The sequence below is a fragment of the Tachyglossus aculeatus genome, chromosome 15, assembly GCF_015852505.1.
Source record: "Tachyglossus aculeatus isolate mTacAcu1 chromosome 15, mTacAcu1.pri, whole genome shotgun sequence".
Taxonomy (NCBI): domain Eukaryota; kingdom Metazoa; phylum Chordata; class Mammalia; order Monotremata; family Tachyglossidae; genus Tachyglossus; species Tachyglossus aculeatus.
In genome coordinates, this window is record NC_052080.1 from 6,914,705 (window position 1) to 6,942,659 (window position 27,955).

Here is a 27,955-nt window from a genome sequence, read left to right on the forward strand (position 1 = left end):
TAGGAAGTACATTGTTGAGTAGAGACCGTCTCTATATGTTGCCAGCTTGTAATAATAACAATAATAATGGCATTTATTAAGTGCTTACTATGTGCAAAGCACTGTTCTAAGCGCCGGGGAGGTCAGAAGGCAATCAGGTTGTCCCACGGGGGGCTCACAGTCAATCCCCATTTTTACAGATGAGGTAACTGAGGCCCAGAGAAGTGACTTGCCCAAAGCCACACGGCCCACAACTGGCGGAGTCGGGATTTGAACCCACGACCTCTGACTCCAAAGCCCGTGCTCTTTCCACTGAGCCACGCTGTACTTCCCAAGCGCTTAGTCCAGTGCTCTGCACACAGTAAGCGCTCAATAAATACGATTGAATGAATGAATGAATGACTTTGGGCAAGTCACTTAACTTCTCTGTGCCTCGGTCCCCTCATCTGTAAAATGGGGATTAAAACTGTGAGTCCCCCCCCCCGCCCCCACCGTGGGACAACCTGATCACCTTGTAACCTCCCCAGCGCTTAGAACAGTGCTTTGCACATAGTAGGCGCTTAACAAATACCGTTATTATTATTGTTATTATTATGAATAAATGCCGTAAAAACAAGGCATGGGGCCGAGCGCCGGGGGCGCCCACTGTCCCCGTTTCGGGCCCTGAGGCGGCCCCTGAGGGACCGCCGCCATGGCGGTCCGGGCGTGCCCCTGGGGGAGGCCCAGGCACAACTGCTGAGTCACGGGGAGCTCGGTCGGGGAGGCCTTCGCTCCTTGGGCGCACCCCCGCCCTAGCCCAGTCAAAAGGAAAGGCGGCTGAGGAGGTCACAGTGGCGCTGCCCGGGCAGGAGGAGGGAGGAGGAGGAGGAGGAGGAGAAGAAGAAGAGGAGGAGGAGAGAAGGACACCAGGCTAACCCCCTCCATCCCCCCATCCCCCCATCCCCCCTACGACCGCCCAGGTAGGACCGGTCTCCTTCTCTGGCCAGCCGTTAGCGTGGCTCCTCTGCCATTCATTCCTTCAGTCGTATTTAATAATAAGGATGATGGCATTTGTTAAGCGCTTACTATGTGCCAAGCACTGTTCCAAGCGCTCAGGGGGATACAAGGTGATCGGGTTATCCCACTTGGGGCTCACAGTTTTCATCCCCGTTTTACAGATGAGGGAACTGAGGCCCAGTGAAGTGACTTGCCCAAAGTCACACAGCTGACAAGTGGCGGAGGGATTAGAATCCATGACCTCTGCCTTCCAAGCCTGGGCTCTTTCCACTGAGCCGTGGTGCTTCTCAAATAATAACGATGGCATTTGTTAAGTGCTTACTCTGTGCCAAACATTGTTCTAAGCTCTAGGGGGGATACAAGGTGATCGGGTTGTCCCATGTGGGGCGCACAGTTTTAATCCCCATTTTACAGATGAGGGAATTGAGGCTCAGAGAAGTTAAGTGACTTGACCAAAGTTATACAGCTTATATGCGGCGGAGTAGGGATTAGAACCCACGACCTCTGACTCCCAAGCCCGGGCTCTTTCCACTAAACCACACAGCTTTTATGTGCCAAGCACAGTTATAAGCGCTGGGGAGGATACAAGGTGATCGGGTTGTCCCACTCAAGGCTCACAGTTTTCATCCCCATTTTACAGATGAGGGAACTGAGGCCCAGTGAAGTGACTTGCCCAAAATCACACAGCTGACAAGTGGCGGAGGAGGGATTAGAATCCATGACCTCCGACTCCCAAGCCCGGGCTCTTTCCACTGAGCCATGCTGCTTCTCAAATAATAATGATGACATTTGTTAAGCACTTACTATTTGCAAAGCTAAGCGCTGTGCTAAGCACTGGGGGGGAGGATACAGAGTGTCAGGTTGTCCCAAGTGGGGCTCACAATCTTAATATCCACTTTACAGATAAGGGAACTGAGTCTCAGTGAAGCCTTGCCCAAGGTCCCAGAGCAGATATGTGGCAGTTGGGATTCGAACCCATGACCTCTGACTCCCAAGCCCAGGCTTTTTCCACTGAGCCACAGTGTTTCTCAAATAATAATGGTGGCATTTGTTAAGCACTTACTATGTGCCAAGCACTGTTCTAAGCACTGAGAGGGGAATACAAGGTGACCGGGTTGTCCCATGTGGGGTCACAGTTTTAATCCCCATTTTACAGATGAGGGAACTGAGGCCCAGAGAGGTGACTTGCCCACAGGCACACAGCAGAGCCCAGAGAAGTTAAGTGACTTGCCCAAAGTCACACAGCTGCCAAGTGGCAGAGTCGGGATTAGAACCCATGACCTTTGGCTCCCAAGCCTGGGCTCTTTCCACTGAGCCACACTGAGCGCTTACTGTGTGCACAGCACTGGACTAAGCGCTTGGGAAGTACAAATCGGCCACAGATAGAGTCCCTACCCAACAACGGGCTCACAGTCTAGAAGGGGGAGACAGACAATACAACAAAACAAGTAGACAGGTGTCAATACCATCGGAATGAAAAGAATTATAGCTACATGCACATCATTAGTAAAATAGAGTAATAAATATGTACAAATGCACACAAGTGCTGTGTGGAGGGGAAGAGGGAGGGAGGGAGGCGATGGGGGGAGGCAAAGAGGGGGATTCAGTCTAGGAAGGCTTCCTGGAGGAGGTGAGCTCTCAGTAGGACTTTGAAGGGAGGAAGAGAGCTAGCTTGGCGGATGGGCAGAGGGAGGGCATTCCAGGCCAGGGGAAGGACGTGGGCCGGGGGTCGACGTCGGGACGGGCAAGAACGAGGCCCAGTGAGGAGGTTAGCGGCAGAGGAGCAGAGGGTGCGGGCTGGGCTGGAGAAGGAAAGAAGGGAGGTAAGGTAGGAGGGGGCGAGAGGATGGACAGCCTTGAAGCTGAGAGTGAGGATTTCATGGTTCCTCTGGACTTTAAGCTCATTATGGGCGGGGAAAGTGGCCATTAATTCTGTGGTAATGTGCTCTCCTGAAAGCTTAGTACCGTGCTCTGCACATGACTCTCACTAAATACCATTGATTGATTAATAATAATAATAATAATGGTACTTGTTCAGCACTTGCTATGTGCCAAACACTGTTCTGAGTGCTGGGGTAAATTCAACTTCATTTGGGCACAATCCCTGCCCCAACTGGGCCAAAATTCTTAATCCCCATTTTACAGATAGGCTCAGAGAGGTTAAGTGACCTGCCCAAGGTCCCGCAGCAGGCATGTGGCAGAGTCTGGATTAGAACCCAGATCTTTCTGACTCTCAGGTGGCTATCCACTAAACTACAGTGCTTGATTCCTTCCTAATGCTTTCAGAATGCTTCCCGGTTTCTGCGCTTCACTCCGTCCGCAATAATGTTGGTGACCTACTTAATGTCCACTAGCGTCCCCTTCCGGGTGGGATTCCTTTTTTTCCTCTTTTTTTTTGTCCACTGCAGTGCTTAGTACAGTGCTTAGCACTTAATGAACTCTAATTATTATTGTTATTTCCATGTCCCTCAGGAGCTAGAATTATCTGATTCACACACTGCGATGGGTTCCTCCAAGAAAGTCATCCTGACCATCTTAAGCCAGGAGCAGTCAGAAGGCGTTGGCGCTCGTGTTCGGAGGAGCATCGGCAGGCCTGAGGTACAGTGTGTTTTCTTAATGTTTCTCAACCCTCAATGTCATCCAACGGGTGGTCAACAAGGGACAGAAAACAAAGGTGATTTATGATGGAGGGGCTTCAGGTACCAAGTGTCATTTATAAAATGGCCTTAATGACTCATCCGTCAGACTGCTTTTGGAAAAGAGTGTGGGCTTAAATATAGTTATTATTAATTACTAATCTCATCTGAGTAAGGATGGGAGGAGTCTTTGTTCTGAAGCATAGGTTTAGGAAAGCAATTTCTCTTTTGAGACTTCATGGTGATCTACTCCCTATTCCCTTCAGGAATGTAGCTTTAGGTTACAAACTCTTGAGTTTGTGTGTTGCTTAGCCACCGGGGCTCACTGCTTTCCCCATAGTATTCATTCATTCATTTAATCTTATTTATTGAACGCCTGCTGTGTGCAGAGCTAACCGTAGTAGCTAGCCACTGTGATTGTGAAATGCCGGGAACATGGGTAGGTTTCCCATTACACTTCCTATCCCCTCCATAAGCCCAAACAGTCAAGGGGTAATAATAATAATAGTAATGGCATTTATTAAGCACTTACTATGTGCAAAGCACTGTTCCAAGTGCTGGGGAGGTTACAAGGTGATCAGGTTGTCAGACGGGGGGCTCCCAGTCTTAATCCCCATTTTACAGATGAGGGAACTGAGGTTCAGAGAAATTAAGTGACTTGCCCAAGGTCACACAGTAGACATGTGGCACTGTACATGCCTGATCGGGGAGTAATGATAGTATTAATATTTATTGAGCACCCAATTGGTGCCATTCACTGTTTTAAGTAGGTAGAACAGGTTTTCAATCCCATTTTACAGATGAGGAAACTGAGGTGCAGAGAAATGCAGTGATTTACCCATTGTCACGCAGCAGGCAAGAGGTAGAGCTGGGATTAGAACCCAGGTCCCCTGATTCCCAGGCCTGCATTCTTCCTACCTAGGCCAAACTGCTTCATCAAAGTAAAGGGACATACTCCCTGCCCACAAGGAACTTGTTTTCATATATTCTATTCTGTATTCCCAGGTAAACTGAAATGTGGCAGCACTTAAAACTGCCAGGGCACATCCTGGAAGTCAGTCACTGTTAAGCTAGTGGGCTGCAATCCACTAGTTGAGTTTCGTTAAACCAGTTTAATCTATGTGCCTTGAGATATTTTTGGCCAGTGTTGAAAATCGATCATTTTTATTGAGTAATTACTCTGTGCAGGGGAGTACAATTTAACAGAGTTGTAGACACACGTTCCCTCCCCACATTGAGTTTATAGGCTACAGGAAAGTGGTTTCTTCAAAAATGCAGTGGGAAACACACTCCCAGAGGAAATCAGAAGCATCTCTTACTCTCTTATATTCTTCCAAGCATTTAATACAGTGTTTGTCATACATAAGTGCTCGATAAATATCATTAAATTATCTGAGGTTCTCTTTTTTTAATCACTGTAAAGGACAGAGAGACTAATGGAGACTGTCATCTGTGGCTGCAGCATGCTTTGTGTCTTCCTGCCTATATGCTTTGAGAGGCAGTGTGTCCTGTGGAAAGAGGCCTGGGTTCTAATCCTAGCTCTGCCACTTGCCTGCCACGTGACCTTGGGCGAGTCACTTAACTTCTCTGTCCCTCAGTGTCCTCATGTATAAAATTGAGATTAAATACCTATTATCCCTCCTACTTAGATTACCTCTTATCCCTCCTACTTAGATTGTGATCCCCACGTGGTACAGGGCCTGTGTTCTATCTGAGTATCTTGGGTCTCTCCCAGTGCTTAGTAAAGTTCTTGGCATATAGAAAATACTTAACAAATTCCATTATTCTTGCTATTAAATAGTGGAGAACAGGTAACTAGGGAAGAATGGGGGAAAGAAGAATGGGATAGTACGGTTATGTGAGTGTGTTGGAGGGAGCCGACTAAGTATGTGACAAAAATAAAATTTACAAAAGTATTGGAAAATACCTAAGAGTTAAAGCTGTGGAAAATGGCATGATTTGACTCAACATTTCATCTCACTGAATCACATTTAAGATAACCCCTGCCTAAGGAGGGAAGCTGATTTCTTTCTTTTCTCTCTTTGTTTATTCTGGTGCCACTGTAGGAAGCTTTGGGTGTCTCATATCATCTTCACCCTCCCTGCATCTCTTCGACCCCCAACAGTACTCTCCATCAGCAGACACAGATTGCTACATTCCTCTCAGTGGATGTATTACAGATGTGACTGAATAGAACTGTTCATGTCTGACAGCACTTTCCAAATTACATGCTCACTGTGAGCTTTCTTGAAGTTCTTGGCTTTTCTTCTTAGGCCAGTGGACAGTATGAGAGCTAGTGGGTTATTTCCCAGGTGCAGACTTTGATGTTTGTCATCGGTCATTGTTTAGATTATCCGTATCTACCCCAGTGCCTAATACAGTGCTGGCCACCAAGTGCTTAATAAATACCACGATTAATATTATTATTACTTCAACCTAGTAATAGTGCTTACTCAGTATATACTTAGTACAGTGCACTGTATTAACCACTTTTTGTATTGTTCTCTCCCAATAATAATTGTACTTCCCAAGCGCTTAGTACAGTGCTCTGCATACAGTAAGCGCTCAATAAATACGATTGAATGAATGAAATAATTATAATAATAATTATGGTATTTGTTAAGTGCTTACCATGTGCCAAGCACTGTTCTAAGCACTGGGGTAGATCAAAGGTAATCAGGTTGTCCCACATGGGGTTCCCAATCATAATTACCATTTTACAGATGAGGTAACTGAGTCACAGAGAAGTTAAAGGACTTGCTTGAGGTCACACAGCAGACAAGCAGTGGATCTGGGATTAGAACCCACATCTTCTCATTCCCAAGCCTGTGCTCTTGCCACTAGCCCATGCCGCTTCTCTCCCAAATGCTTAATACAGTGCTCTGCACACAGTAAATGCCCAATAAATACGATCGAATGAATGAACCACTTGGGGAGGTACAGTAGATGGTCAGAACATGTTCCCTGCCTATAAGGAGCTTATACTCGATCAGTGGGGAAACAACTATAAAAATACTTACACAGTTAAATTAGATTTAATGAATCTTTAGTCAAAAAAATACGTATATACACACACAAGTCCTGAGTGGTTAATGACTGTGAGCTTATCCTCTAGACTGTGAGCTTGTTGTGGACAGGGAATGTCAGCGTTTACTGTACTTTCCCAAGTGCTTAGTACAGTGCTGTGCACACAGCTGTCAGGGTTGTTGAAAATACAAAAATAATAACTGTTATTTCAGTACTTACTGAGCGATAGCATTGGGGTACATATAAAATAATCCTTTCAGACAATCCGTAGCCCACATGGGGCTTACAGCCTAAGGGGCTGCAGGGAGAACAGGTATGGAATCCCCACTTTACAGATGAGAAAAGTGTGGCACAGAGAACTAAGTGACTTGCGCAAGGTCACAGACAGCAGAGAAATGCCGGAGCAGGATTAGAACCCTGGTCTCCCGACTCCCAGACCTGCTCTCTTTCCATGAGGCCATCTGATTCGGAGTGTAGATCATCGCAGGATCTAAATATATTCCATAAAGTTAATATAGTTCCAACTGACCACGGAGATGTGAAATTTTCAAATTCATCCATAACTGCTTGAATTTTGCTTTTATTTTAGCTAAAGAATTTGGATCCGTTTTTACTGTTTGATGAATTTAAAGGGGGCAGACCAGCTGGATTCCCAGATCATCCCCACAGAGGCTTTGAAACTGTGAGTAATTCTGCAGAGGAAGTGTACAGTGTTAAAACTTATACTTTCTGTCTTCCTGGAAGTGGAGTATGTTTTATTGCTTTTGCTATAAAAATCTATCTTTTCAGCACTGTAAATGTTAGGCCCAGATTTTCCCCGCAAGATGTTGGCTAGGGGTAGATGTTTGTAGAATTTTTAAAAATGGGATTGTCAAGAGAATTACTTTTCCATGTGAATTGAACCAGAAAGTAAATATTTGTGATTCATTGCAAATACTTTTACATTTGTGTAACTGTTTTTTGATGTATAGATTCAATCCCAAACACGAACTCTATTCTTAAAAATAAACAAGTGAAGTGACTGTTAGACATCAAAAAAATCAACCTGTTAAAAATATTTTACATGAAATTACTATTTTCCAGAAAATTACTTGTGATTTTTATGTTAGGAAAAGATTCTCAATAATGTGTTCCAGAGGAGATGATATTGAGCTGAAATGTGAAATTGTAAAATTCTGATGTTAGAGTGGTGCAGAGAAGCAATGCTTGTTGTGGACAGGGATTGTAACTGTTTATTGTTGTATTGTACTTCCCCAAGCGCTTAGTACAGTTCTCTGCACACAGTAAGTGCATAATAAATATGATTGAATTATCAATCGTATTTAATGAATGAATTGAATGAACATCCTATTAATTATAACAGTGTATTTGGGAGCCTTGATGAAGACTAATAAAATATTTAAGCGTGTTGGGCTATGACACTGGAAAATTGAGAGGAAAAAATGTTTGTTGTCAGAAAGCCCCAGAACTTTGTCTGGGCAAATGTGTAAAAATCCTAGCAGTCGTGCACACCACGGGTTGGGACTCTCCCAATCTTTACTATTGAACCCGAGGTTGGTTCTTGGAGTAGCCAAAGCTGTCCTGGCTGTGGAGAACTAGCATCATAGTTAGTATGCAAATTGTGCTGCCTCAGTTTCCTAATTCAGAAAATGGGGATTAAATACCTGTTTCCCTCCCCTTTAAATTGTATGCCCTATGTGGGACAGGTATCCTATCCGACCTGATTATCTTGTTTCTCCCCAAGCTTAGTAGAGTGCATGGCAAATACTCCACCAGATGTTTCTCTTCCTCTTCAAAATAATTTGTGTTTGGGACATAGCATGCAAAATTACTGGCACTTGATAAATACATGCCTAGGTTTCCTTGTGAACACACCCTAGGGAACAGAATAGCTTTGTTCTTCGAAACAAAATCAGAAAGTTGGTTTTAGTTGGTACTGAGAAGCTTTGGAAAAAACAAAACAAAACAGAAAACAACTTTCCCTTACCATAAACAAAGAAAAGAAGCCTAAAAAATATGCAAAAACGAAAATGCATGTCAAACAGAAGTCTGAAACAGCTTACCTGGACTTTAAACTATTTCTTAAATTTGACTGTTCGGAACAGTGGTGTTTTTTCCCACCTTACTGAGGTGCAAAGGAAAAGTGCCGTCCAGTTTTCAAATCTTGTATTTGTCCTTTGCTTTTCGAATTCTTGAAGTCCAAATCCCCAGCCTGTCCAGAAATAGGTAACTGCAAACTACTCCCACCCTGCCCGTCTCCTACCGTCTGGAAACAGTGCTTCCCAAGAGCCAGTGCCAACTGGTCATTGAAAATACTGAATCCATTTTTCCTTAAGAGGAAATAGTTTTGTGAATGCTTGTGAAGCACCTGTGTATATCTGTGCCCAGCAAATATTGATCTGTTCATTGTTTTGCCATGCTGGCTCTCTTTTTTGTGCTTACAGTATAACTCCACAAAACCCTGGAGTTGTGTTTTTGGAAAACATAGGGAAGTAGGACATTGCTTCTTCTTGAATCATTGGGGAAAGGAGGTTAGGATCTTGGTTTTTATTTTTCAAAAATTTGAAAGTAATCGTTTAACAATTCTGTAGATATTTATGGCCAATTCTCAATCTGCCTAAGGGAGAGGGGAGTTTGGAAATTCACTCCATACTGCTTTCTGTCCCCCAGATTTCTCTCTTCTGTTTCCCTCTTGCAGTTTCTTTATTTGAGTCTCTAATCTCCAGCCAGCTAGCCATCAGCATTGGTGTTGCTCTGGACGTAGTTACCGCTGCTGACATAGTTTAAAATTCATTCATTCATTCAATTGTACGTTCACTGTGTGCAGTGCACTAGACTAAGCACTTGGGAAGTACAAGTCGGCAACATATAGAGACGGTCCCTATCGAACAATGGGCTCATAGTCTAGAAGGGGGAGACAGACAACAAAACAATACATGTAGACAGGTGTCAAAAGTGTCAGAATAAATATAATTATAGCTATATGCACATCATTAATAAAATAAATAGAATAGTAAATATGTACAGGGAAAATAAATAAAGTAATAAACAGCACTTGTGGGGAGGGGGAGGAGGTAGGGCGGGGGGGATGGGGAGGAGGAGAGGAGAAAAGGGGCTCAGTCTGGGAAGGCCTCCTGGAGGAGGTGAGCCCTCAGTAGGGCTCTGAAGAGAGCTAGTTTGGCGGATGTGTGGAGGGAGGGCATTCCAGGCCAGGGGAAGGACGTGGGCGGGGGGTCGACTACGGGACAGTTGAGAAGGAGGCACAGTGAGGAGGTTAGTGCAAAGGAGCGGAGGGTGTGGGCTGGGCTGTAGAAGGAGAGAAGGGAGGTGAGGTAGGAGGGGGCAAGGTGATGGACAGCCTTGAAGCCACCGAGAGTGAGAAGTTTTTGCTTGATGTGTAGTTGACAGGCAACCACTGGAGAATTTTGAGGATTCTGGCCTGGGAAAGGCCCTATGTCCCAGGCCTCTGGCCACAGGTAGCAGAGGGGCTCCCACCTCCCCCTCACGACCTTCTGGATCTTTGAGAAATTGGCTCAAAGACAGAAATCAGCAGAACTGCAGGCCAGTCTAGCCACTTAGGCCACCGAGCTAATTAGCATTCATTTTGCTCTGTGACATAATTCGTGTCTCTTAAATGTACATGGCTTTCTTCCCTCTTTTCAGCTTTGTGTTCTCTTATCATTAAAGTGTTATGACGATTCTGGCTATATTGCAGGAGCTCTCTTGGGTTAAAGCTTTGAAGCGTGAAGCATGAAAAGGACCTTTTAATGAAAAAGGTCTCATTAAGAATATAAATGCCATTTCTGGGTCAGACAAATGGCCCAACCGCCTATTAATTTTTTAGATACATAAGTGAAACTCCCCATGCCTAGAATTCGTAATATCACCAGTGGAACTGTTTTTATAGATGGGCATTTCACTGGTGTTCTGCCAGTCCTCCAAAACAGAGACGGTTTGTAAAGCTAAGTTACCCCTTCTCACCAACTTTCCCTTTGTGTCCTTTCAGAACATTAACATCTGGTCCCAGTACTTTATTTACAGTGAACTCATAAGTGTGCCCTAAAGCATCTTGTGTGGACAGCAATTTAATCCAATTTGTACTGGCCATGTCAAACAATAATTTGATCAATTCTTCCCAAAAGATCATTGTAAAGAATTCTAGGAGCCTGTTACTTACCTCTTTTCCTTTGCCCAAAGCAGTTTTTAATCCCAGAGCCCCAACTAACCCAGAATCCAGTAAGATGATCGATAGAATTCTGATATTAAAAGAATCCTTTATTACTTCTAGCCATCCCCTTACTGTACTCTTCAACACCTTTTTGGTCTTCCCAGTTTCCAGTGTGCACCTGACCAGCCTCTGGGACTTTCTGCTTCTTGTTACACTTTTTCTCATTTAGGTAAGCTTTCCATTTTTGAAAGGATGACTTTTACTTCCTGTTGACCTCTTTACCCTTGCCAAGAAACCATACAGGCTTTGTTTGGTTGCTTGATTTTTGTTCTTGTGGCCTACATTTTTCTGGGTTCCTAAAATGGTGCTTTAAAGAGCCTTTAAGTTTCTCATAGGTCACTTACTCTTTTTCAGTATTTTCCTAACATCTGCATTTTTTACAGTTTTATTTTCTAAATAACCCATTGTCTTTTTTAAAAAAACTTTTTTTGGCTTTCCACCCCTATCCTCCCAGCAAGAATATTTAAAATTTTATCATGTTGTGATGATTACTTATATGCTTTTTTCCCCAAAATAACCTCTCACTTTTTTTAAGTTTAAATTTGACTGAGATCAAATTTAGCAGGCAATCCCTTTGTTTTGTTTTGGGGCTTTGATATGTATACTGAAACTTGACAAATCCTTGTATTCTGTGACTTGGCAAATCTGTGTCTTATGTGACTTGGCAAACGTGTTGCTTCTAAAATTGGGTATGTTTAATTGTGTTGTATATATTTCTCTCAACTTTGCTTAATGTATCTTTATGTTTGTTCCCCGCCCCTAAACACCCCCACACATGCACCTCTTCATGTGGTTTGGGCCGGGACTATGGCTTGCTTTTCCTTCTTTAACTTTTTTACATTGCCCAGCAGATGCTCAGGAAATACCAGTGACTGGCAGACCACTGTTCAGAGTGAATCTTTATGGACAGTAGTACTTCTAATGAAATAGGTAAAGGGGCTTTGGTGTGGAGACCTTTTGGCATGACACTGTACCTCTACCTCCCCAAAGCTGCCACAGAGTGAGTCAGGTACCCGCTATTGGATTGGTAAAGGTACATCTGAAATCATGGAGTTAGCTCAAGGTTTGGGTATTTCAATCCATCAATCAATCAATGAGCACTGTACTAAGCATCTGGGTGAGTACGATACAGTGGAGTTGGTACGCATCCTTGTGCTCACGTTGGGCAGAAGCTCAGGTGGCTGCTCAGTTTCCTTAAGTTGTAAATTTATTTTTTTTTCCCATTATCCAATAGATCATTGTGATGAATGATAGTCTTCAAAAGAATCCATCCATTCATATAAAGATTTTTAAAGAAAAGTCCTTTGTCTACTGGATTGTATTGTATCCACCCCATTATTTTACACAGTGCTTGGCACACAGTAAGCATGCAAATACATGAGGTGTTCCATATTTTATATCTAATTCTATTTATTTGTATTAATGCCTGTTTACTTGTTTTGATGTCTGTCTCCCCCCCTTCCAGACTGTACATGCGGTGTGGGCAGGGATTGTCTCTCTTTACTGCTGAATTATACTTTGCAAGAGTGTAGTACAGTGCTCTGCACACAGTAAGCGCTGAATAAATACGATTGAATGAATGAATAAATCCTACAACCATTATCAGACCAGAGAACATACATATGTGGGGGGTGAGAGGGCGGGAGAGGTTAAGAGACCTGGGTCATTTATGGTTTTTTGTTTACTTTGTGCACTAACACTTCAGGTCCTCAACTTGCCTATAAATGTGAAAGCGTAATTTCCCTTTATTTGTCAAACTGGCCATTCTAATTTATGAATGATCAAATTCTGCTTGTGACAAAGCCCTTCCCTCCCTGTTCGACAAAGAGCTTTATTAAACTTTCCTTGGCCTCAACAGAGCTATTTAAGTTGACTGCACCCGGAATTAGAATTTCCCAAAGGAACGTTCCACTTGAAAACCGATTCCTATGACATCGGACCTCAAACTCCTGTCCAGGTTATTAACATGTAAACCTGCCCCTGAGTGAGCATTTTTGGTTCTTAAGTCCTGCCCCAGATTGGTAGCCTGTAGGTGGGAGGCAGGTAGAAGCAAACCCACACGTCAGTGGTTCATTCATTCATTCATTCAATCAATCATATTTATTGAGCGCTTACTGTGTGCAGAGCACTGTACTAATCACTTGGGAAGTACAAGTCGGCAACATATAGAGACAGTCCCTACCCAACAACGGACTCAGTCTGGAAAGGGGAGACAGACAACAAAACAAAACATGTAGAAAGGTGTCGAAATCGTCAGAACAAATAGAATTAAAGCTATTAATTAAAGCTACTGCCCATCCACCTCTGCATTTAAACAGTAATTCCTCACTATTGGCTGTGTAGGCACTCAATAAGCTCTCTGCTTCCTACCGAACCATGCTGATTTGTTACTACAACCCATCACGCGTACTCCGCTTCTCTAATACCAACCTAATCTCTGTACTTTGAGGTCATCTCTCCCGCCACTGACCCCTTGCCCGCATTCTTCCTCCCCGTTCACAGGCTATACTCCCAACTAGGCAGCATGGATAAACTAGGATAAAATATGAGCCTTGGATTCAGAAAGACCTGGGTTCCAATCCCAACTCCACCACTTGTCTGCTTGGGACTTTGGGTGAGTTAACCTCTCTGTGCCTCAGTTCCCTTTTCCGTAAAATGGGGGTGAAGACTGTGGGACAGGGACTCCGTCCAACCTGATTAGCTTGTTTCTACCGCAGTGCTTAGAACAGTGCTTGACACATAGTAAGCGCTTAACAAATAGGGCATTCCCCTGCGCAGCCACGAGGAAGCGCCCCGGCCACCCTCTCCCTGGCCATTTCCCAGCACAGCCACCAGGGGGCGCCCCGGCCACCGCCCCCACGCTGCCCTCCGGGCTTTCCCCGGCCGTTGAGGTCGGGCTCAGGGCTGGCGCGGGCGGGAGGGGGAGGGCAGAGAGAAGGCCCGGTGATGCTTTCGGTTTGGGTTCTCTTTTTGAATAATCGCGGTTGGTGGTAATAATAATGGTGGTGTTTGTTAAGTGCTTACTATGTGCCAAGCACTGTTCTAAGCGCCGGGGTAGATGCAAGGTAACCAGGTTGTCTCACGTGAAGCTCACAGTCTTAATTCCCATTTTACAGATGAGGGAACTGAGGCACAGAGAAGTTAAGTGACTTGCCCAAAGTCACACAGCTGACAAGTGGCAGAGCCGGGATTTCCTCTGCTCTTCCTCCCCTCCTCATCGCCCCAACTCCCTCTGCTCTACCCTTTTCCCTGCCCCAAAGCACCTGTGTATATTTGTACATATTTATTATTCTATACATTTTATTAATGATGTGTACAGATCTATAATTCTCTTTATTTTGATGCTATTGACACCTGTCTCCTTGTGTTGTTTTGTTGTCTGTCTCCCCCTTCTAGAATGTGAGCCCGTTGTTGAGTAGGGATTGTCTCTCTCTGTTGCCGAATTGTACTTTCCAAGTGCTTAGTAAAGTGCTCTGCACACAGTAAGCGCTCAATAAATTCAATTGAATTAATGAATGAATGTTATTACATTATTATTATATTGGACAGTCCACCACTCTCCCCACCTTCAAAACCCTCCTAAAGTCACCTCTCCTCCAAGAGGCCTTCCCAAACTGTCCTTTATTTCCCCCTTCTGCCCTCCCCCAGCATTGACTGTGAACTTAGCTGTGTACCCCTTAAACATTTGGATACTCATTCCAACCCCATACTACTCTTGTAAGTATTCTTATACTTTCCCTATATTTTCCCTATCACAAATCTATTTAATGTATGTCTCCTCCTGTAAACCATAAATTCCATGTGGGCAAGGATTGCATCTGCCAGTTCTGTTGTATTTTACTCTCCCAAGTGGTTAGTACAGTGTTGTGCACGCAGGAAGTGCTCAATAAATACCATTGATTGGTTGGATGATTGATGTCTAACCTCCTGCCTAATCTTCACAAACTCAACCTGTGAATATTGGTCTGAACATTAGAAATTATTACAAAAAATACTAATTAAAACCCTTCTTTAAATACAGTGGGTTTTAGGCATCAATATCTCAGATCACTTTAATTTTTTTCAGTGACATTGATATGGCCTGATGGTGAGCTGAAGCAATAATCGACTCAACAGCTCTCTAGAGTGCTTAGTTACTTATTCCAGTTTTAAAAATTGTGCTCTCCATAGCCACTGCCTCAGTCCAAATATAAAGTGAAGCACATTTTTGAAGTATAAATATCCACAGAGGTATCCAACAGCCTTAGAAAATCACATTTTCAAGCAGTGAAACATTTTTCAAATGTTAAAATAGCCCTCTCAGAGAAACCTTTTCTAAGAGGGAGCACAACTTTCTAATTAGCTTTACCCAGGTCATGTTTGCCCACATAAACTGAAGTGAAAATATGGCAAATAGTTAATTTGAAACGTGTGGTCAGCCGAAATAGATTGTCCATCTTAGGTGCATGTGCACCCCTTCCCCCCACAATCCTCCTTGGCATCTGCCAGTTATAATTGCCGGTTCTCCATTCATGCTGTGTAGACATTGTGCCCCATCCCTCCCCTCTGTCATTTACTCACTTGTCAGATCTGGGATCAGTAGTTCAAAGCACTCTGAGCCCTTGGCGATAAAAGTGCGCTCTAAATTCAGAATGTAATTGTACCACTCATTGACAAGCTTTTAGCCTTTCGATGTATCATTTACAGTCAGATTGTGGGGCGATTCTTATGCGCCTACTGAGCGCATTGGATTGTTGGCGCACTTGGTAAGTAAGCCACATTTAGAAAATGAAGTACTTAGCCTAGAATGATACTTGTGCGTATGATAGAAAATCTGGGTAATTGATCTAATTACGCGACACCAGCTAAATTATTCCATTTTTGGTGTGGTGTACCAGAGTATGGTACATCTCACTTGCCTCAGCAGAGGGCACTGTTAAAAAGGAATAGACTGAGTAGGGAGGTCAAACACCAGGGATGCTAGATCCTAGGGGGAATAATAAGGAATTCCGGAGGAGTGGACTCTGCCCTTAAAGTGTTTAATCTAACTGTGGCAACCAGGATGAATACACATTGAATTCCCCAAATCCCTCAAATGGAGCACAGAAAGTTATAGTGAGTGTAATTAATGAAAAACGCTGGCCTGTAGGCTTGCCAGTATCGTCATTTGCTGTGGCCCTGTTGGTTGGGTTAATCAATCCATCGAAAAAGTTCCCACCCTATTCCCCATTTGGATACCGTGAAATACCTTTGAGGGACTAGAAGTGATGCTATGACATTTTCTCCATATCTGACCCTTGCTGAGCAGCTTTCCTGCAACATCTGTTCCAACAGAAGACCCCTTTATATGCTTCCCACTGATTTGCTATCTTTCTTCCCTCATGTACTATTTGGTCTAGATTTCTTGCGTTCCTGAAGCCTACCTAGGTCCTTTCTTTACCATTATGGCCACTTCCCTGAAGGTACCGTAGCCTGGCAGAATTTCTTGCTACCCCCAGTTGGTTATAGGTTTTATCTGCAACTGCTGTCACTCGAAATTTAGTACCCCAGCACAATCAATCAATCCATCAATCAGTGGGATTTACTGTGTGCTGACTGTACTAGTTGCAACAGCATTGGTTGACATTGCCCCTGTCCACAAGGAGCTTACTGTCTAGAGAGAGACAGATAGTAAAACAAATTACAGATGTGTACATAAGCACTGTGAGGCTGGGGTAAATATCACATGCTTGAAGGTTACAGATTCAAGTGTGTAAGAGATGCAGACAGGAGAGGGAGTAGGGCAAGATCATACTCTTCATACCTCCCTACAGGGTCTGTGATAGTCACCTCTCCCATCTTCTTTAGTATGCCCATTCATCCTTTCTTGCTGAATTTTGTTTTATAACTTTTTTTTTCTTATAGGTTGTACATTAGTTGAATTTCAAATGAGATGACATCTTATGAGCAGGAAGATATTTCAGCAAAGGACATGTGTAGGAAAGAAGCAATTCTAACTAAAGGTTCCAGTTCAATTAGACCGAAGGAATTCTCTGCAATTGTTTAATTTTTTTTCCAGTAACTAAGCCTGATTACAAACAAAAATTCTAAATATCTAAGAGGCTACATTCTTAAAGTTCGCTAGAGGACAGTTCTAAAGAAAGACACTTGGGCTAAGAATGAAACACAGGTCTTGCCAAATTCCTGTATGTCACCAGGGATGAAATAATGTTTTCCCTTAAGACTAACTTTCGTGTGTCAAACAAACATCAACCCAGATCATTACCAAGGAAAAGGAACTTCTTTCAAGCCTTGGGCCAAATACAGACCACTCTGTGTCCCGTGGAAATAGGAGGTACATTTTCTAAAGTCAGATGTATTTATAAAATGGTTCCAAATGATGCCAGCTTAGTTCTCTTTTTTTTCTGTCCTCCAAGCTTGCATCAACCAGTCAGTCAATACTGAGTGATTGCTGTGTGCAGATTACTGTACTAAGCACTTGGGAGAGTACAGCCTAACAGATATGGTACCCACATTCCCTGCACACAGGAGCCTACAGTCTAGAGGAGCAGATAGACATTAAAATAAACAGACATAAGTGCTGCTTGGCTGAGGGTGGGATGAATATCAACTGCTTAAAGGGCACAGATTTAAGTCTATAGGAGATGCAGGAGAGAGTAGGGGGAATGAGGGATTAGTCAGGGAAGGCCTCTTGAAAGAGATGTGATTTTAGGAAGGCTCTGAAGGTGGGAAGAGTGGCAATCTGTCGTCTGTGAAGGGGAAGGGAGTACCAGGCCAAAGGGAGGACATAGGCAAGGGGTTGGTAGTGGAGTAAATGAGATTGGCATATAGTGGGTAGGTTGGTGTTAGAGTGAAGGGGGTGGGCTAGGTTGTAGTAGGAGATCTGCAAGGTAAGAGCTGATAGAGTTCTTTAAAGCTGATGGTAAGGAGTTTCTGTTGGATGTGGTTGTGGCTGGGCAACCACTGGAGGTTCTTGAGGAGTGGGGAGATATTGACTGAATATTCTTTTGCAGAAGCTCTTGGATCAGTGTAGTAGCAGTTTGGATGGAGAGGAAAGGGTGGATTTCAGAAATGTGAAGGTAGAAGTGACAGGATTTGGCTACAGATTGAATATGTGGATTGAATGAGGGTAACAAGTCGAGGATAATGCCAAGGATATGGGCTTGTGACACAGGGTGGTTAGTGGTGTTTTCTGCAGTGATTGGAAAAACATGGGGAGGACAGGGTTTGGGTGAGAAAATGAGGAGTTCTGTTTTGGACATGCTTGCGTTTGTTCCTTTTCTGTTGTTCATAGAGCAGTTGTTTGGCAATCCTGCTGTCCTCTCTTCTCCATGTTCCATCCATTTGGGGGCCGTGTAGCTATAATTTCAGTGTTGTTGAGCTGATTGTCTTCCAGGCAAATATCTACACATACACAAACACACACATATTCTCTCTTGCTCTTCAATTCAGTCGTATTTATTGAGCGGTTACTGTGTGCAAAACACTGTACTAAGCACGTGGAAGAGTGCAACATAACAATAACTCTCTCTCATTCTCTCATTCAGTGTATTTAGTCTGTACCCTAACTTGTCCGGAAACCCTTTCTAAAGCAACCCTCTTTCTCTCAACAGTAATTGTAAAATAGAAGCAGCTTCTCTTCAAACTCCTTGATAATGTCCCGTATTGTTTTTTATCAAAAGGAAACAAAACACTTTTCAAATGTTTTCTTAGTTTGTAAGAGTGTGTGGGAAGCCTGGTTGGCATGCTTTCAGCCCAACCCTCTCTAAGCTAACGTGCAAAAGCAGTTGTTGAGTGCCTGTGTTTTGTGATCAGGAGAGCCCAGTGTTGACCTTGGAATGGCAAAGACTAATAGACTAAACTCCTGGATTTGGTCAGGAATGCCATCATTCCACAGGTTCAGTTGGCTGTATGCCTTTGATTTTCTAGAGCCAGAGTCACTCCTTATTTATCTCCACAGGACATCCTTTAAGGTCACCCTGTCCGCTGGAGAAATTCCATTTACTATTTTGTGTTTCCCCAGCAGTGTCCCCACCTCAGAAAGCATCTGGGAGTGCTTGCTCATAGTGTAATAAACTCTTCCCAAATGCCTTGCCAACAATGGCCTTAATGGCAACTGGCTTCACAACAGAGTCCTGCAGAGGACCCCCAAATGACAAAGAAATGATGAAAAATAGTCCGTTTTCTTAGTGGAAACTTACATTTTCCTGCATTTTTTTCCTCAACTTCTGAGAGGTATTCTTCTACTGCAGCTTTTTTCTTGTTTAAATTGATGTTTTTTTCCTTTAGGGTCTTCCATACATCTGCATGGTGTGAAAACTTTTCTGGGGGCTCTGATTGACTTACTAGGGAACATGAAGCTCCCAGGGTGAATTGGAGTGATGACTCCAATGCCTCTGAATTTGGGCTGGGATTGGGGTTAGGTCCCATGATCCTATCCTTGGGTTAGCAGCGCCTATTAAGTAACTCATAGAAAGGGATACCATAATAATAATAATAATAATAATAATAATAATAACAATAATGATTATGGCATTTGTTAAGTGTTTACTATGTGCCAAGTGCTGTTCTAAGCACTGAGGTAGTTACAAGGTAATCAGGTTGTCCCATGTGGGGCTCACAGTCTTAATCCCCATTTTACAGATGAGGTAACAGGCACGAAGATGTTAAGTGAGTTGCCCAAGGTCACACAGCAGGCAAGAGGCAGAACCGGGATTAGAACCCACATCCTCTGACTCCCAAGCTCGTGCTCTTGCCACTAAACCATTAATCGGAGTTTGGAGCATGAATTCTTAGACATTTCCCCACCCCATTTCACCTTTTATAACCTAACTGTCTGCTCTTGTCATTTTCTTCATCATTTCTACACCTTATGTCCTAGCCATCATTGGGGATCGTTAAATAAAAGTGGAGTGGCTGAATTAGGATGTGAGGAATTTGATTTTTTTCCATAATATTAAATGCTTCAGAAAACACCTGCTAGAGATTACAGATTTCTTAATCGTTCAAATCCCTGTAACTCTTGAGTTTAGACATAAAACACACCACCTCTGTCCTCCCTGCAATAGTTATCCTGTGTTTGGGTCAAGAATCGTCTGGATTTTGTCAAATTTCAGGAGTACTGCATGCGATTAAAAAAAAATATAGAAAGAAGTCTTGTTTTTTAGATTCCAAGGCAGGATTTATATAACATGGGTGAGAGCGATGGTTTTTCCTGATATGGAAGTTTTTAGAAAAGACAAAAGACAATTCCAGCCATTTTTACTACACCCTAAATGCAGAAGGTTAGAAAAAGATTGTAAACTTGGTTACACTACAAGACAGATGATGTCTTCTTCAAATATTGAGAAATAACTAAATTTTATGGAGATGGTTTAAAACCTATACTGAAGATATCGGAGGGGTGCAAAAACAAAAATATTTAAAACTCCACCTACCATGTCTGCATTAGGGAGGCCAGGTGTATAGATCATATATTCTCTTGCCAGAGAGGAATACCTTTCATTGTTAACTTTAGGGAAGAACTGGCACATTTGCAGGAAAAAAATTTGTGTTATATTGCTTGATTCCAATTTTGCTTAATAGGCCTATTGGAGATTTCAAAATAAATTTCATATTGTTACCACATGCTTTTTACTTTTCAATAATAATAATAATAATAATGTTGGTATTTGTTAAGCGCTTACTGTGTGCAAAGCACTGTTCTAAGCGCTGGATCAGTTTCTCAACTACAGAAGAAAATATTTAATAGCACAAATTTTAGAGAGAAGTACAGAGAAATATACTCAAGTGCTAGACTTGATGCTAAACAGTGATCAGGGAAATGTAGATACATCTACTCTCTTTTTCCACTACACCCCAGTTTGGTTTCTTTTAAGATAATAAATATTATAACTGTTATTAGTATTTAGGTTAAGAGCTTACTGTATGTGAAGCACGGTACTAAGTGCTGTGCTGGGATAGACGCAAGATAATCAGGTCAGATACAGTCTCTGTCCCACCTGGGGCTCACAGTGTAGTGGGGAGGGAATACACTTATTTAATCAATCAATCAATCAATCAATCAATCGTATTTATTGAGCGCTTACTATGTGCAGAGCACTGTACTAAGCGCTTGGGAAGTACAAATTGTCAACACATAGAGACAGTCCCTACCCAACAGTGGGCTCACAGTCTAAAAGGGGGAGACAGAGAACAGAACCAAACATACCAACAAAATAAAATAAATAGGATAATCCCCATTTTACAGATGAGGAAACAGGCACAGGGAGGTTAAGCAGCTTTCCTTAGGTAACACAGCAGACAAATGGCAGAGCTGGCATTAGAATTCAGGTCCTCTGACTTCCAGGCCTGTGCTATTTCCACTACGTCACTCTTTCTCTGTGCTACTCACTGTGCCCCACAATTGTCCCACCACCCCCTCCCTGAAGTTCCCTCCCATTTCATGTAATAATAATAATAATAAAAGTTATTCTGGCATTTGTTAAGTGCCTACTGTGTGCCAGAAACTGTACTAAGTGCTGGAATAGATACAAATTAATCGGGATGGACACCGTCCCTGTACCAAATGGGCCTCACAGTCTCAATCCCCATTTTACAAGCTGAGGTGACTGAGGCACCGAAAAGTTAAGTGGCTTGCCCTAGGTCACAAAGCAGACAAGAGGCAAAGTCTGGATTAGAACCCACATCCTCTGACTCCCAAGCCTGTGCTCTTTCCACTAAGCCACCGTGCTCCTCATATTTGACAGACTCTTGCTTTTCCCCTTTCTGAAGTCATCTCTCCAGAAGACTTTCCCTAATAATATCTCCACATGTACAGCCTTCCTACTGCCACTTCAGCCGTATCACCTAAATTCTTGGGGATTTACCACTTCCCACTCATCCTCCTCCCTACAGCACTTTATTTTAGATAGCATTTGTCTCCCTTGCTAGGTTATTAGCTCCTTCAGGGCAGGGATCATGTCAATTAATTGTCCTCTCAATCAATCAATCAATCAATCAATCGTATTTATTGAGCGCTTACTGTGTGCAGAGCACTGTACTAAGCACTTGGGAAGTACAAGTTGGCAACATATAGAGACAGTCCCTACCCAACAGTGGGCTCACAGTCTAAAAGGGGGAGACAGAGAACAAAACCAAACATACTAACAAAACAAAATAAATAGAATAGATATGTACAAGTAAAATAAATACATAAATAGAGTAAGCACTCTCACAAGTGCTTAGTACGGTTTCCGGCATAATGTAACATATAGTGTCTTGTGACAACTTTTATAGCCATGGTTTTTTTTTAACAATTCATTTTTCAGCAACGGCAAATGCAATTTATCTTACTATATCCCTATGTAGATATTCATGAGGTTTGTTTTTTTTTATTCCTTTTGGACTCTTCTTAGGCTGCCCCTCCATTTTCATGTCATTCCACATTGCCACCATTTCTCCCATCTTTTCTGTGTCTTTCTTATCCTCTGCCATCTCCCCCTTTGTTCTTTCTTCCAGTAAGTCTCCAACTCATTGCTTCCTGTCTCAAGCTAGGTGCTATCTCGCAGGTTTAGATGAACAGATGCTTATCTCTTTGGCAGTTAAAGAATCAAAAGGACTGTATTCTATTTTTTGTACATAGCTCTTAGGCACTAATTACATCTTTAATACCTGTAATTTTAAGTAGAATATCAAAAATTCTAAGAATTAAAACAAAGATGAGGAAATATTTGCCCTAACTATAATTTAATATGAATAGCAACACCCAAAAATAGACATGAAAATGCTGCCTATTTAAAGGGGGGTTACTTTTGTGCAAAACAAGTCATTGTTGTTCATTCAAGAATAAGGTCTGAAACTGGGAAATCTGGCACAGGAATAATAATAATTGTGGTATTTCTTAAATGTTTATTCAGTGCCAAGCACACTACTAAGCACTTGTGTAGACTCAGGATAAGCAAATCAAAGACTGTCCCTGCCCCACCTGGGGTTCACAAACCAAGAGAGGGGGAGAACTAGTTTTTAATCCCAGTTTTACAGATGAGGAAACTGAGGCCAAGAAAATCCAAATAATTTGCATAAACTGCATATTGCATCAATAACTGTCCCAACTTGTGCATAATGCTGTCAATAGTATCGTCTTGAAATTTAGAGGGCCGCCATAAATTGATGTAGAAATCCAGGTCTTAAAGAATGCATTTAGCTGGGACAAGAGGAAAAAAGTACATGTGCTTTCACTTAAGCCACATACTATTTCCTTCAGCTAAACTCTTCTTGAAGGAAATAGGAGTATTGTACAGCTACTTCTCTACCTCGAGTTTCTCTAAATGCTATGCCTGGCAGCTACTTCTCTTTGGAGATGATGTAAGCAGGGATAGCTGGGAGGAAAGTTTGGGACCTGGTGACTAACTTCTCCGGACCTGATCTAGGAATTGGACTCAATTGTCTTGGCTACTCTGGAAGACATTATCCCTCTATGAGGTTTCCAGATTTCAGATTTGAGCATATGAGACAACCAGCTGCAGTCTGAATTCCCCTTGCCCTTCAGCCCTGGTAGCGAGCGAGGCAGAATTTGTGTCTTCAAATATAGAACTAGCAGGCATCCTTTCCTCTCAGGTCTTGTAGGAAAGTTAAGTAAAGTAATGGAATGAGGGAAATAGGGTATACAGTACTTTATTACTGTATTTAGGAACCCAAGAACAGCAAAAGCCATCTCCCAATGCAGGCTTTAACATATATTAGGAATCTTCTTTCCCTCTTTACTTCATATCTTCTACTTAAACTGTGAGCCCCATGTGGGACCTGTTTATCTTGCATCTACTCCAGCACTTAGTACGATGCTTGGCACATAGCACTTAACAAATACTATATTATTATTCTTATTAACAAATACCATGATTGTTATTTTCCAAAGCTAGCTCATCAATATGTTTAAAAACCTTAATCAGTGTATTTGTGGCATCAAGAAAATGTTAGAGATAGGTTGCTTCAATAGGAGATAATGAGAAAGTTGTATTCTGAAGCTTCTGAAAATTTCAGGTCCTTCTTTTTTCACATTGTTACAACCTTTGCCTGTGAACAGGTTCTTTCATTTGCTTACGGACTGAAGCTAACGAACATTTGCATTGTGTTTTATTGTTTCTGGGTTGAAACTAGGCTAACATTGTTAAATGTGCCATATACTGAAGAAACAGAATAGATTTTCTGTTTAGAATAAAAGGCATCTTGAAATCAAGATGAACTCCATGTGGGACAGGGACTATTTCCAACCTAAAAAATCTACGCTATTCACTCATTCATTCAGTAGTAGTTATTGAGGGCTTACTCTGTGCAAAACACGGTATTAAGCACTTGGGAGAGTGCAATACAAACAACAGGCAGATGTTCCCTGCCCACAATGAGCTCACAGTCTAGAGGGAGCAGTGCTTAGTGTACTGTGCTGGGCAGTACATAATAAATGCTTAACAAGTATCATGACTATTTCTATTATTCTTATTTTGACAGTTATTTAATAGAATTATTTTCTGGAACAGATTGGGACACCTATTTAAGTAAACAGAAGAAAGTCTTGTACTGAAGGCCCACGTACATCGGATGCTTTGTGGAGACCAGTTGGGTTCCATATGAATTTTGATTACTTGGTTTAATACCCAAATCCATAATGCAACACAGATCACTTTAACAATAACGGACAAGGTGCAGATTTCTTATTTTAAAAAAGCACTTTTCATAAGTACTTATTATTCCTCCAGTACATGTTGCAAAACAAACACAGGAACTAGGTTTGAGAGAAACCAATTCCTCCAGTTAAAAGTATATCTTTCAGGTTTTGAAAGTATTGGTTTCTCCATTTTAGCCAAGGACATAAAAACCAACCTTCAGATATTGGCTTTGAACATGTAGACTACATCATTTTAAGCTTTAATTGAAGGAGTTAACCAGAGTCATTAATTTAATTAGTACAATAGTATCGAATTGACCCTTCAGTCGGTCATGAAACCTTTTAATTCACTTTTACTTCCTTCCAGGGAGTGCACAATCACTCATTACCTCAGTCCCCCTTCCCTTCTTAAGAACTTCCCAGAAACCCTCTCTCATCAGGCTGCACAAGAATAGACGTTTTAGGTTCTATTTTCACCATTATAATTGTCCCCACATCTTCCTGCCTATTAAATTTTACCACTTGTGAGAACAGGAGATGAGCTATTGAGTCAGGACTGTATGGATTTCAGTTATTTTATGTCATGTCAGATTATTTTTCTGCTAAAAAAGGGCAAAACTTGCGGAAAGAATATATTAAAATAGAAGATTTAAATTTTTCCCTAAAGCACAATTTGAATCTCTTCCACATGTATCCTTTAATTTTTCTCTCAATTTGAATGATTCATGTTAACCACACATTATTTTGAAAATTTGTTTCGTATTTTTGGAGAATTACGAACTTTCAAATCTCTAGGATTTGATAATGAAAATAATTTGGGGAAAATGTATGTAATAGACTTGAGTTGCAGATGTAAATGATTACGTAAAAGTGGCCTTATTCTGGAAAATCTTAGTAAATCTACATCTGTGGACTAGAGAGGAGAATAATTCCAAGTTGATTGGCTTTTAGAAACTTTACTCCCTGCATTCTGAAGGGTTAATCATGTCTGGAAGCTGGATGCCATTCCTTTTTTACAAATTAATCCTTTTATGGCAATCCTATAGATCACCACTGCTTTTCCTGTCTGCTCTGTGATCCCTCTTTTCCCCATCATCTTCGTCATCATCACCATCATCAATAGTATTTTTTGAGCATTACTGTGTGCAGAGTGCTTTACTAAGCATGGGAAAGTACAACAGAGTTGGTAGACACATTCCCTGCTCATAACAAACCTCCCTTCTTCCATTTTTTCTCTTCTGGAACTCCCCTGGGTGACGACCAAGTCCTCACTGATGGCTTGTGGCCCACAGGTATAGTTGAGCTCCACTAAGGAGAGTGTGGACTGAGCTAAGTGCTTCTCAGTGTGGAACCCCAGGAGGATAAGAACTGTAAAAAATATTAGGTATGAAGGGGAAGGGATTAATAGCAAATGAGATAGTGGGAGGAAGCAGTACTGTCCAGAGGAAAGCATACAGGACTGAGAGGCAGGAGATTTGGGTCCTAATCCCAGACCTGCCCCTGGCCTGAAGTGTTTTCTGGGGTGAGTCACTTAATTTTTCCAGGCCTCAGTTTCCTCATCTACAAAATGGGGATATAATATCTGCATTCTTTAACTCTTGTATTGTGAACCCCGTATGGGCTAGGGACTGGATGTAATCTGATTATCTTGAACCTGTGAAAGTGCTTGGCACCTAAAAAGCACTTAATAAATACCAAAATAATAATAATTAAGGTGTTTTTCTATGGGAGTTATGCTTTTGAACAAAAAGGCTCCTTTGCTTTCTCTGGGAGGAAAGTCAGTTTTTATCCATTTCCTTAACATAGTTCAATCCCAAAGATAAATGTCTTCACCATTGAAATTTGACATGTTTGAGAGGTTGTTTTTTTTAAAGAAACATGTATGTTACTGACTTTGATTATTTTAGGTTACCAGAATCTTGTAATTTCAGAATGATCCTATTTGATCATTTGGAAAAAAACTGTGACTGGTCAAAAGCAATGCAAGTCAACAGCTGCATGAAGTTTTATCTCCAAGCAGATTAGTAGTGTTCACCTCGGTCCAATACTGCAAAATCAAAAAGGTAGAACACAGAACAGTCTAATTTAGGCAGATGAGATTTTTGTCCATCTGCCTTTAAAGTCTTACTTCCTTTAACAGAGGGAAATCCAATCACATTGTGTTTTAAAAAAAGATACAAATGCTCAGGACCTCATAATCTTTTTTGTTTCTGCCTACAATCTTAGAAAAGTGTTTTTATTTTTCTTCCAGCTTAAGAATTCACAATTCAGAATTTCACAATTTTGTCAAAGTATCTTCAGGTAGTTACAAAAATAAAAGTTATTGTTTTAATACTGATTTCAATAGTTTATTTTTTGTGGAATAGCTCTTTGAGTGGAAAAACTGAACTGGCTTAAAGTTACAGAGGCCACCAGATGTGATTATCTGTAGCCTCAATCGTCCAGTTAGTGTGGTATGCATTGCTTTGTTAAGGCTAGTGAGACCTAAATACTTAAAAACTTTCACATGTGAAATATTGGAACAGCTTATTCTTTGTAAATTTTAATTGAACTTTCATTAGGGTTGGGTCTGGAGTTTGAAGGGCACATGTAGTGTAGAACAGCCTTTCTGACCTGGTTAGACTGATGGCTATTTTTCATGGGGATTGCAGATGAATTCCATAAACCAGGACAAAATCATCAAAACAGATTTGTCTGATTTAATAACTCTTGCTCAAAGCAGGACCTTATTCCTTAAACTTTAATGTTAGGACTTCATAAGGACCTCTCACCAGGGTTCTTGAGGTTAGTTTAAACTCCTTGACCCCTGTCAAATATGTGATAATGTGAGCTCATGCCCTCTCGTCTTAAAGAGGGATTCCAGCTTTCCTGGATTTTAGTTTAGATCTTACCTTTCAATATAAACTCCAGAATGTAAATGTTTCAAGGAGGGAAGATGATGTATTTGGTGTTGAAGATAAGAGCCTCCAGTCCTTCCAATACATGTAGTTTCTAAGACTTTTTTTATGGTTTTTGTTAAGCTCTTGCTATCTACCAGGCACTATTCTAAATGCTGGGGTTAAATACATAATAATAATAATAATGGTATTTGTTACGTGCTTACTATGTGCAAAGCACCGTTCTAAGCGCTGGGGGGACACAAAGTGATCAGGTTGTCCCAAGTGGGGCTCACAGTCTTAATCCCCATTTTACAGATGAGGGAACTGAGGCCTAGAGAAGTTAAGTGACTTGCCCAAGGTCACACAGCTGACAATTGGTGGAGCTGGGATTTGAACCCATGACCTCTGACTCCAAATACATGGTAATCGGGTTGGACACGCTCCATGTTCCACGTGGGGTTCACAGTCGTAATCCCCATTTTACGGATGAGGTAACTGAGGAGCAGAGAAATTAATGACTTGCCCAAGGTAACACAGCAGACAAGTGGCATAGCTGGGACCAGAACCCAGGTCCTTCTGACTCCTTGGC

At 42.0% G+C, this 27,955-nt stretch overlaps 1 protein-coding gene across 1 annotated transcript in view; it reads left to right on the forward strand.

Moving 5' to 3' along the window:
* The first annotated feature begins 909 nt into the window (after window positions 1-909).
* PIR (pirin) overlaps window positions 910-27,955 on the forward strand; it is a 69,208-nt gene continuing 42,162 nt past the window's right edge. The window contains exons 1-3 of the mRNA XM_038757185.1: window positions 910-938; window positions 3,448-3,573; window positions 7,228-7,320. Coding sequence (XP_038613113.1) covers window positions 3,478-3,573; window positions 7,228-7,320 — 189 coding nt within the window. The 5' untranslated portion in view covers window positions 910-938; window positions 3,448-3,477. The remainder of the gene's footprint in view (window positions 939-3,447; window positions 3,574-7,227; window positions 7,321-27,955) is intronic.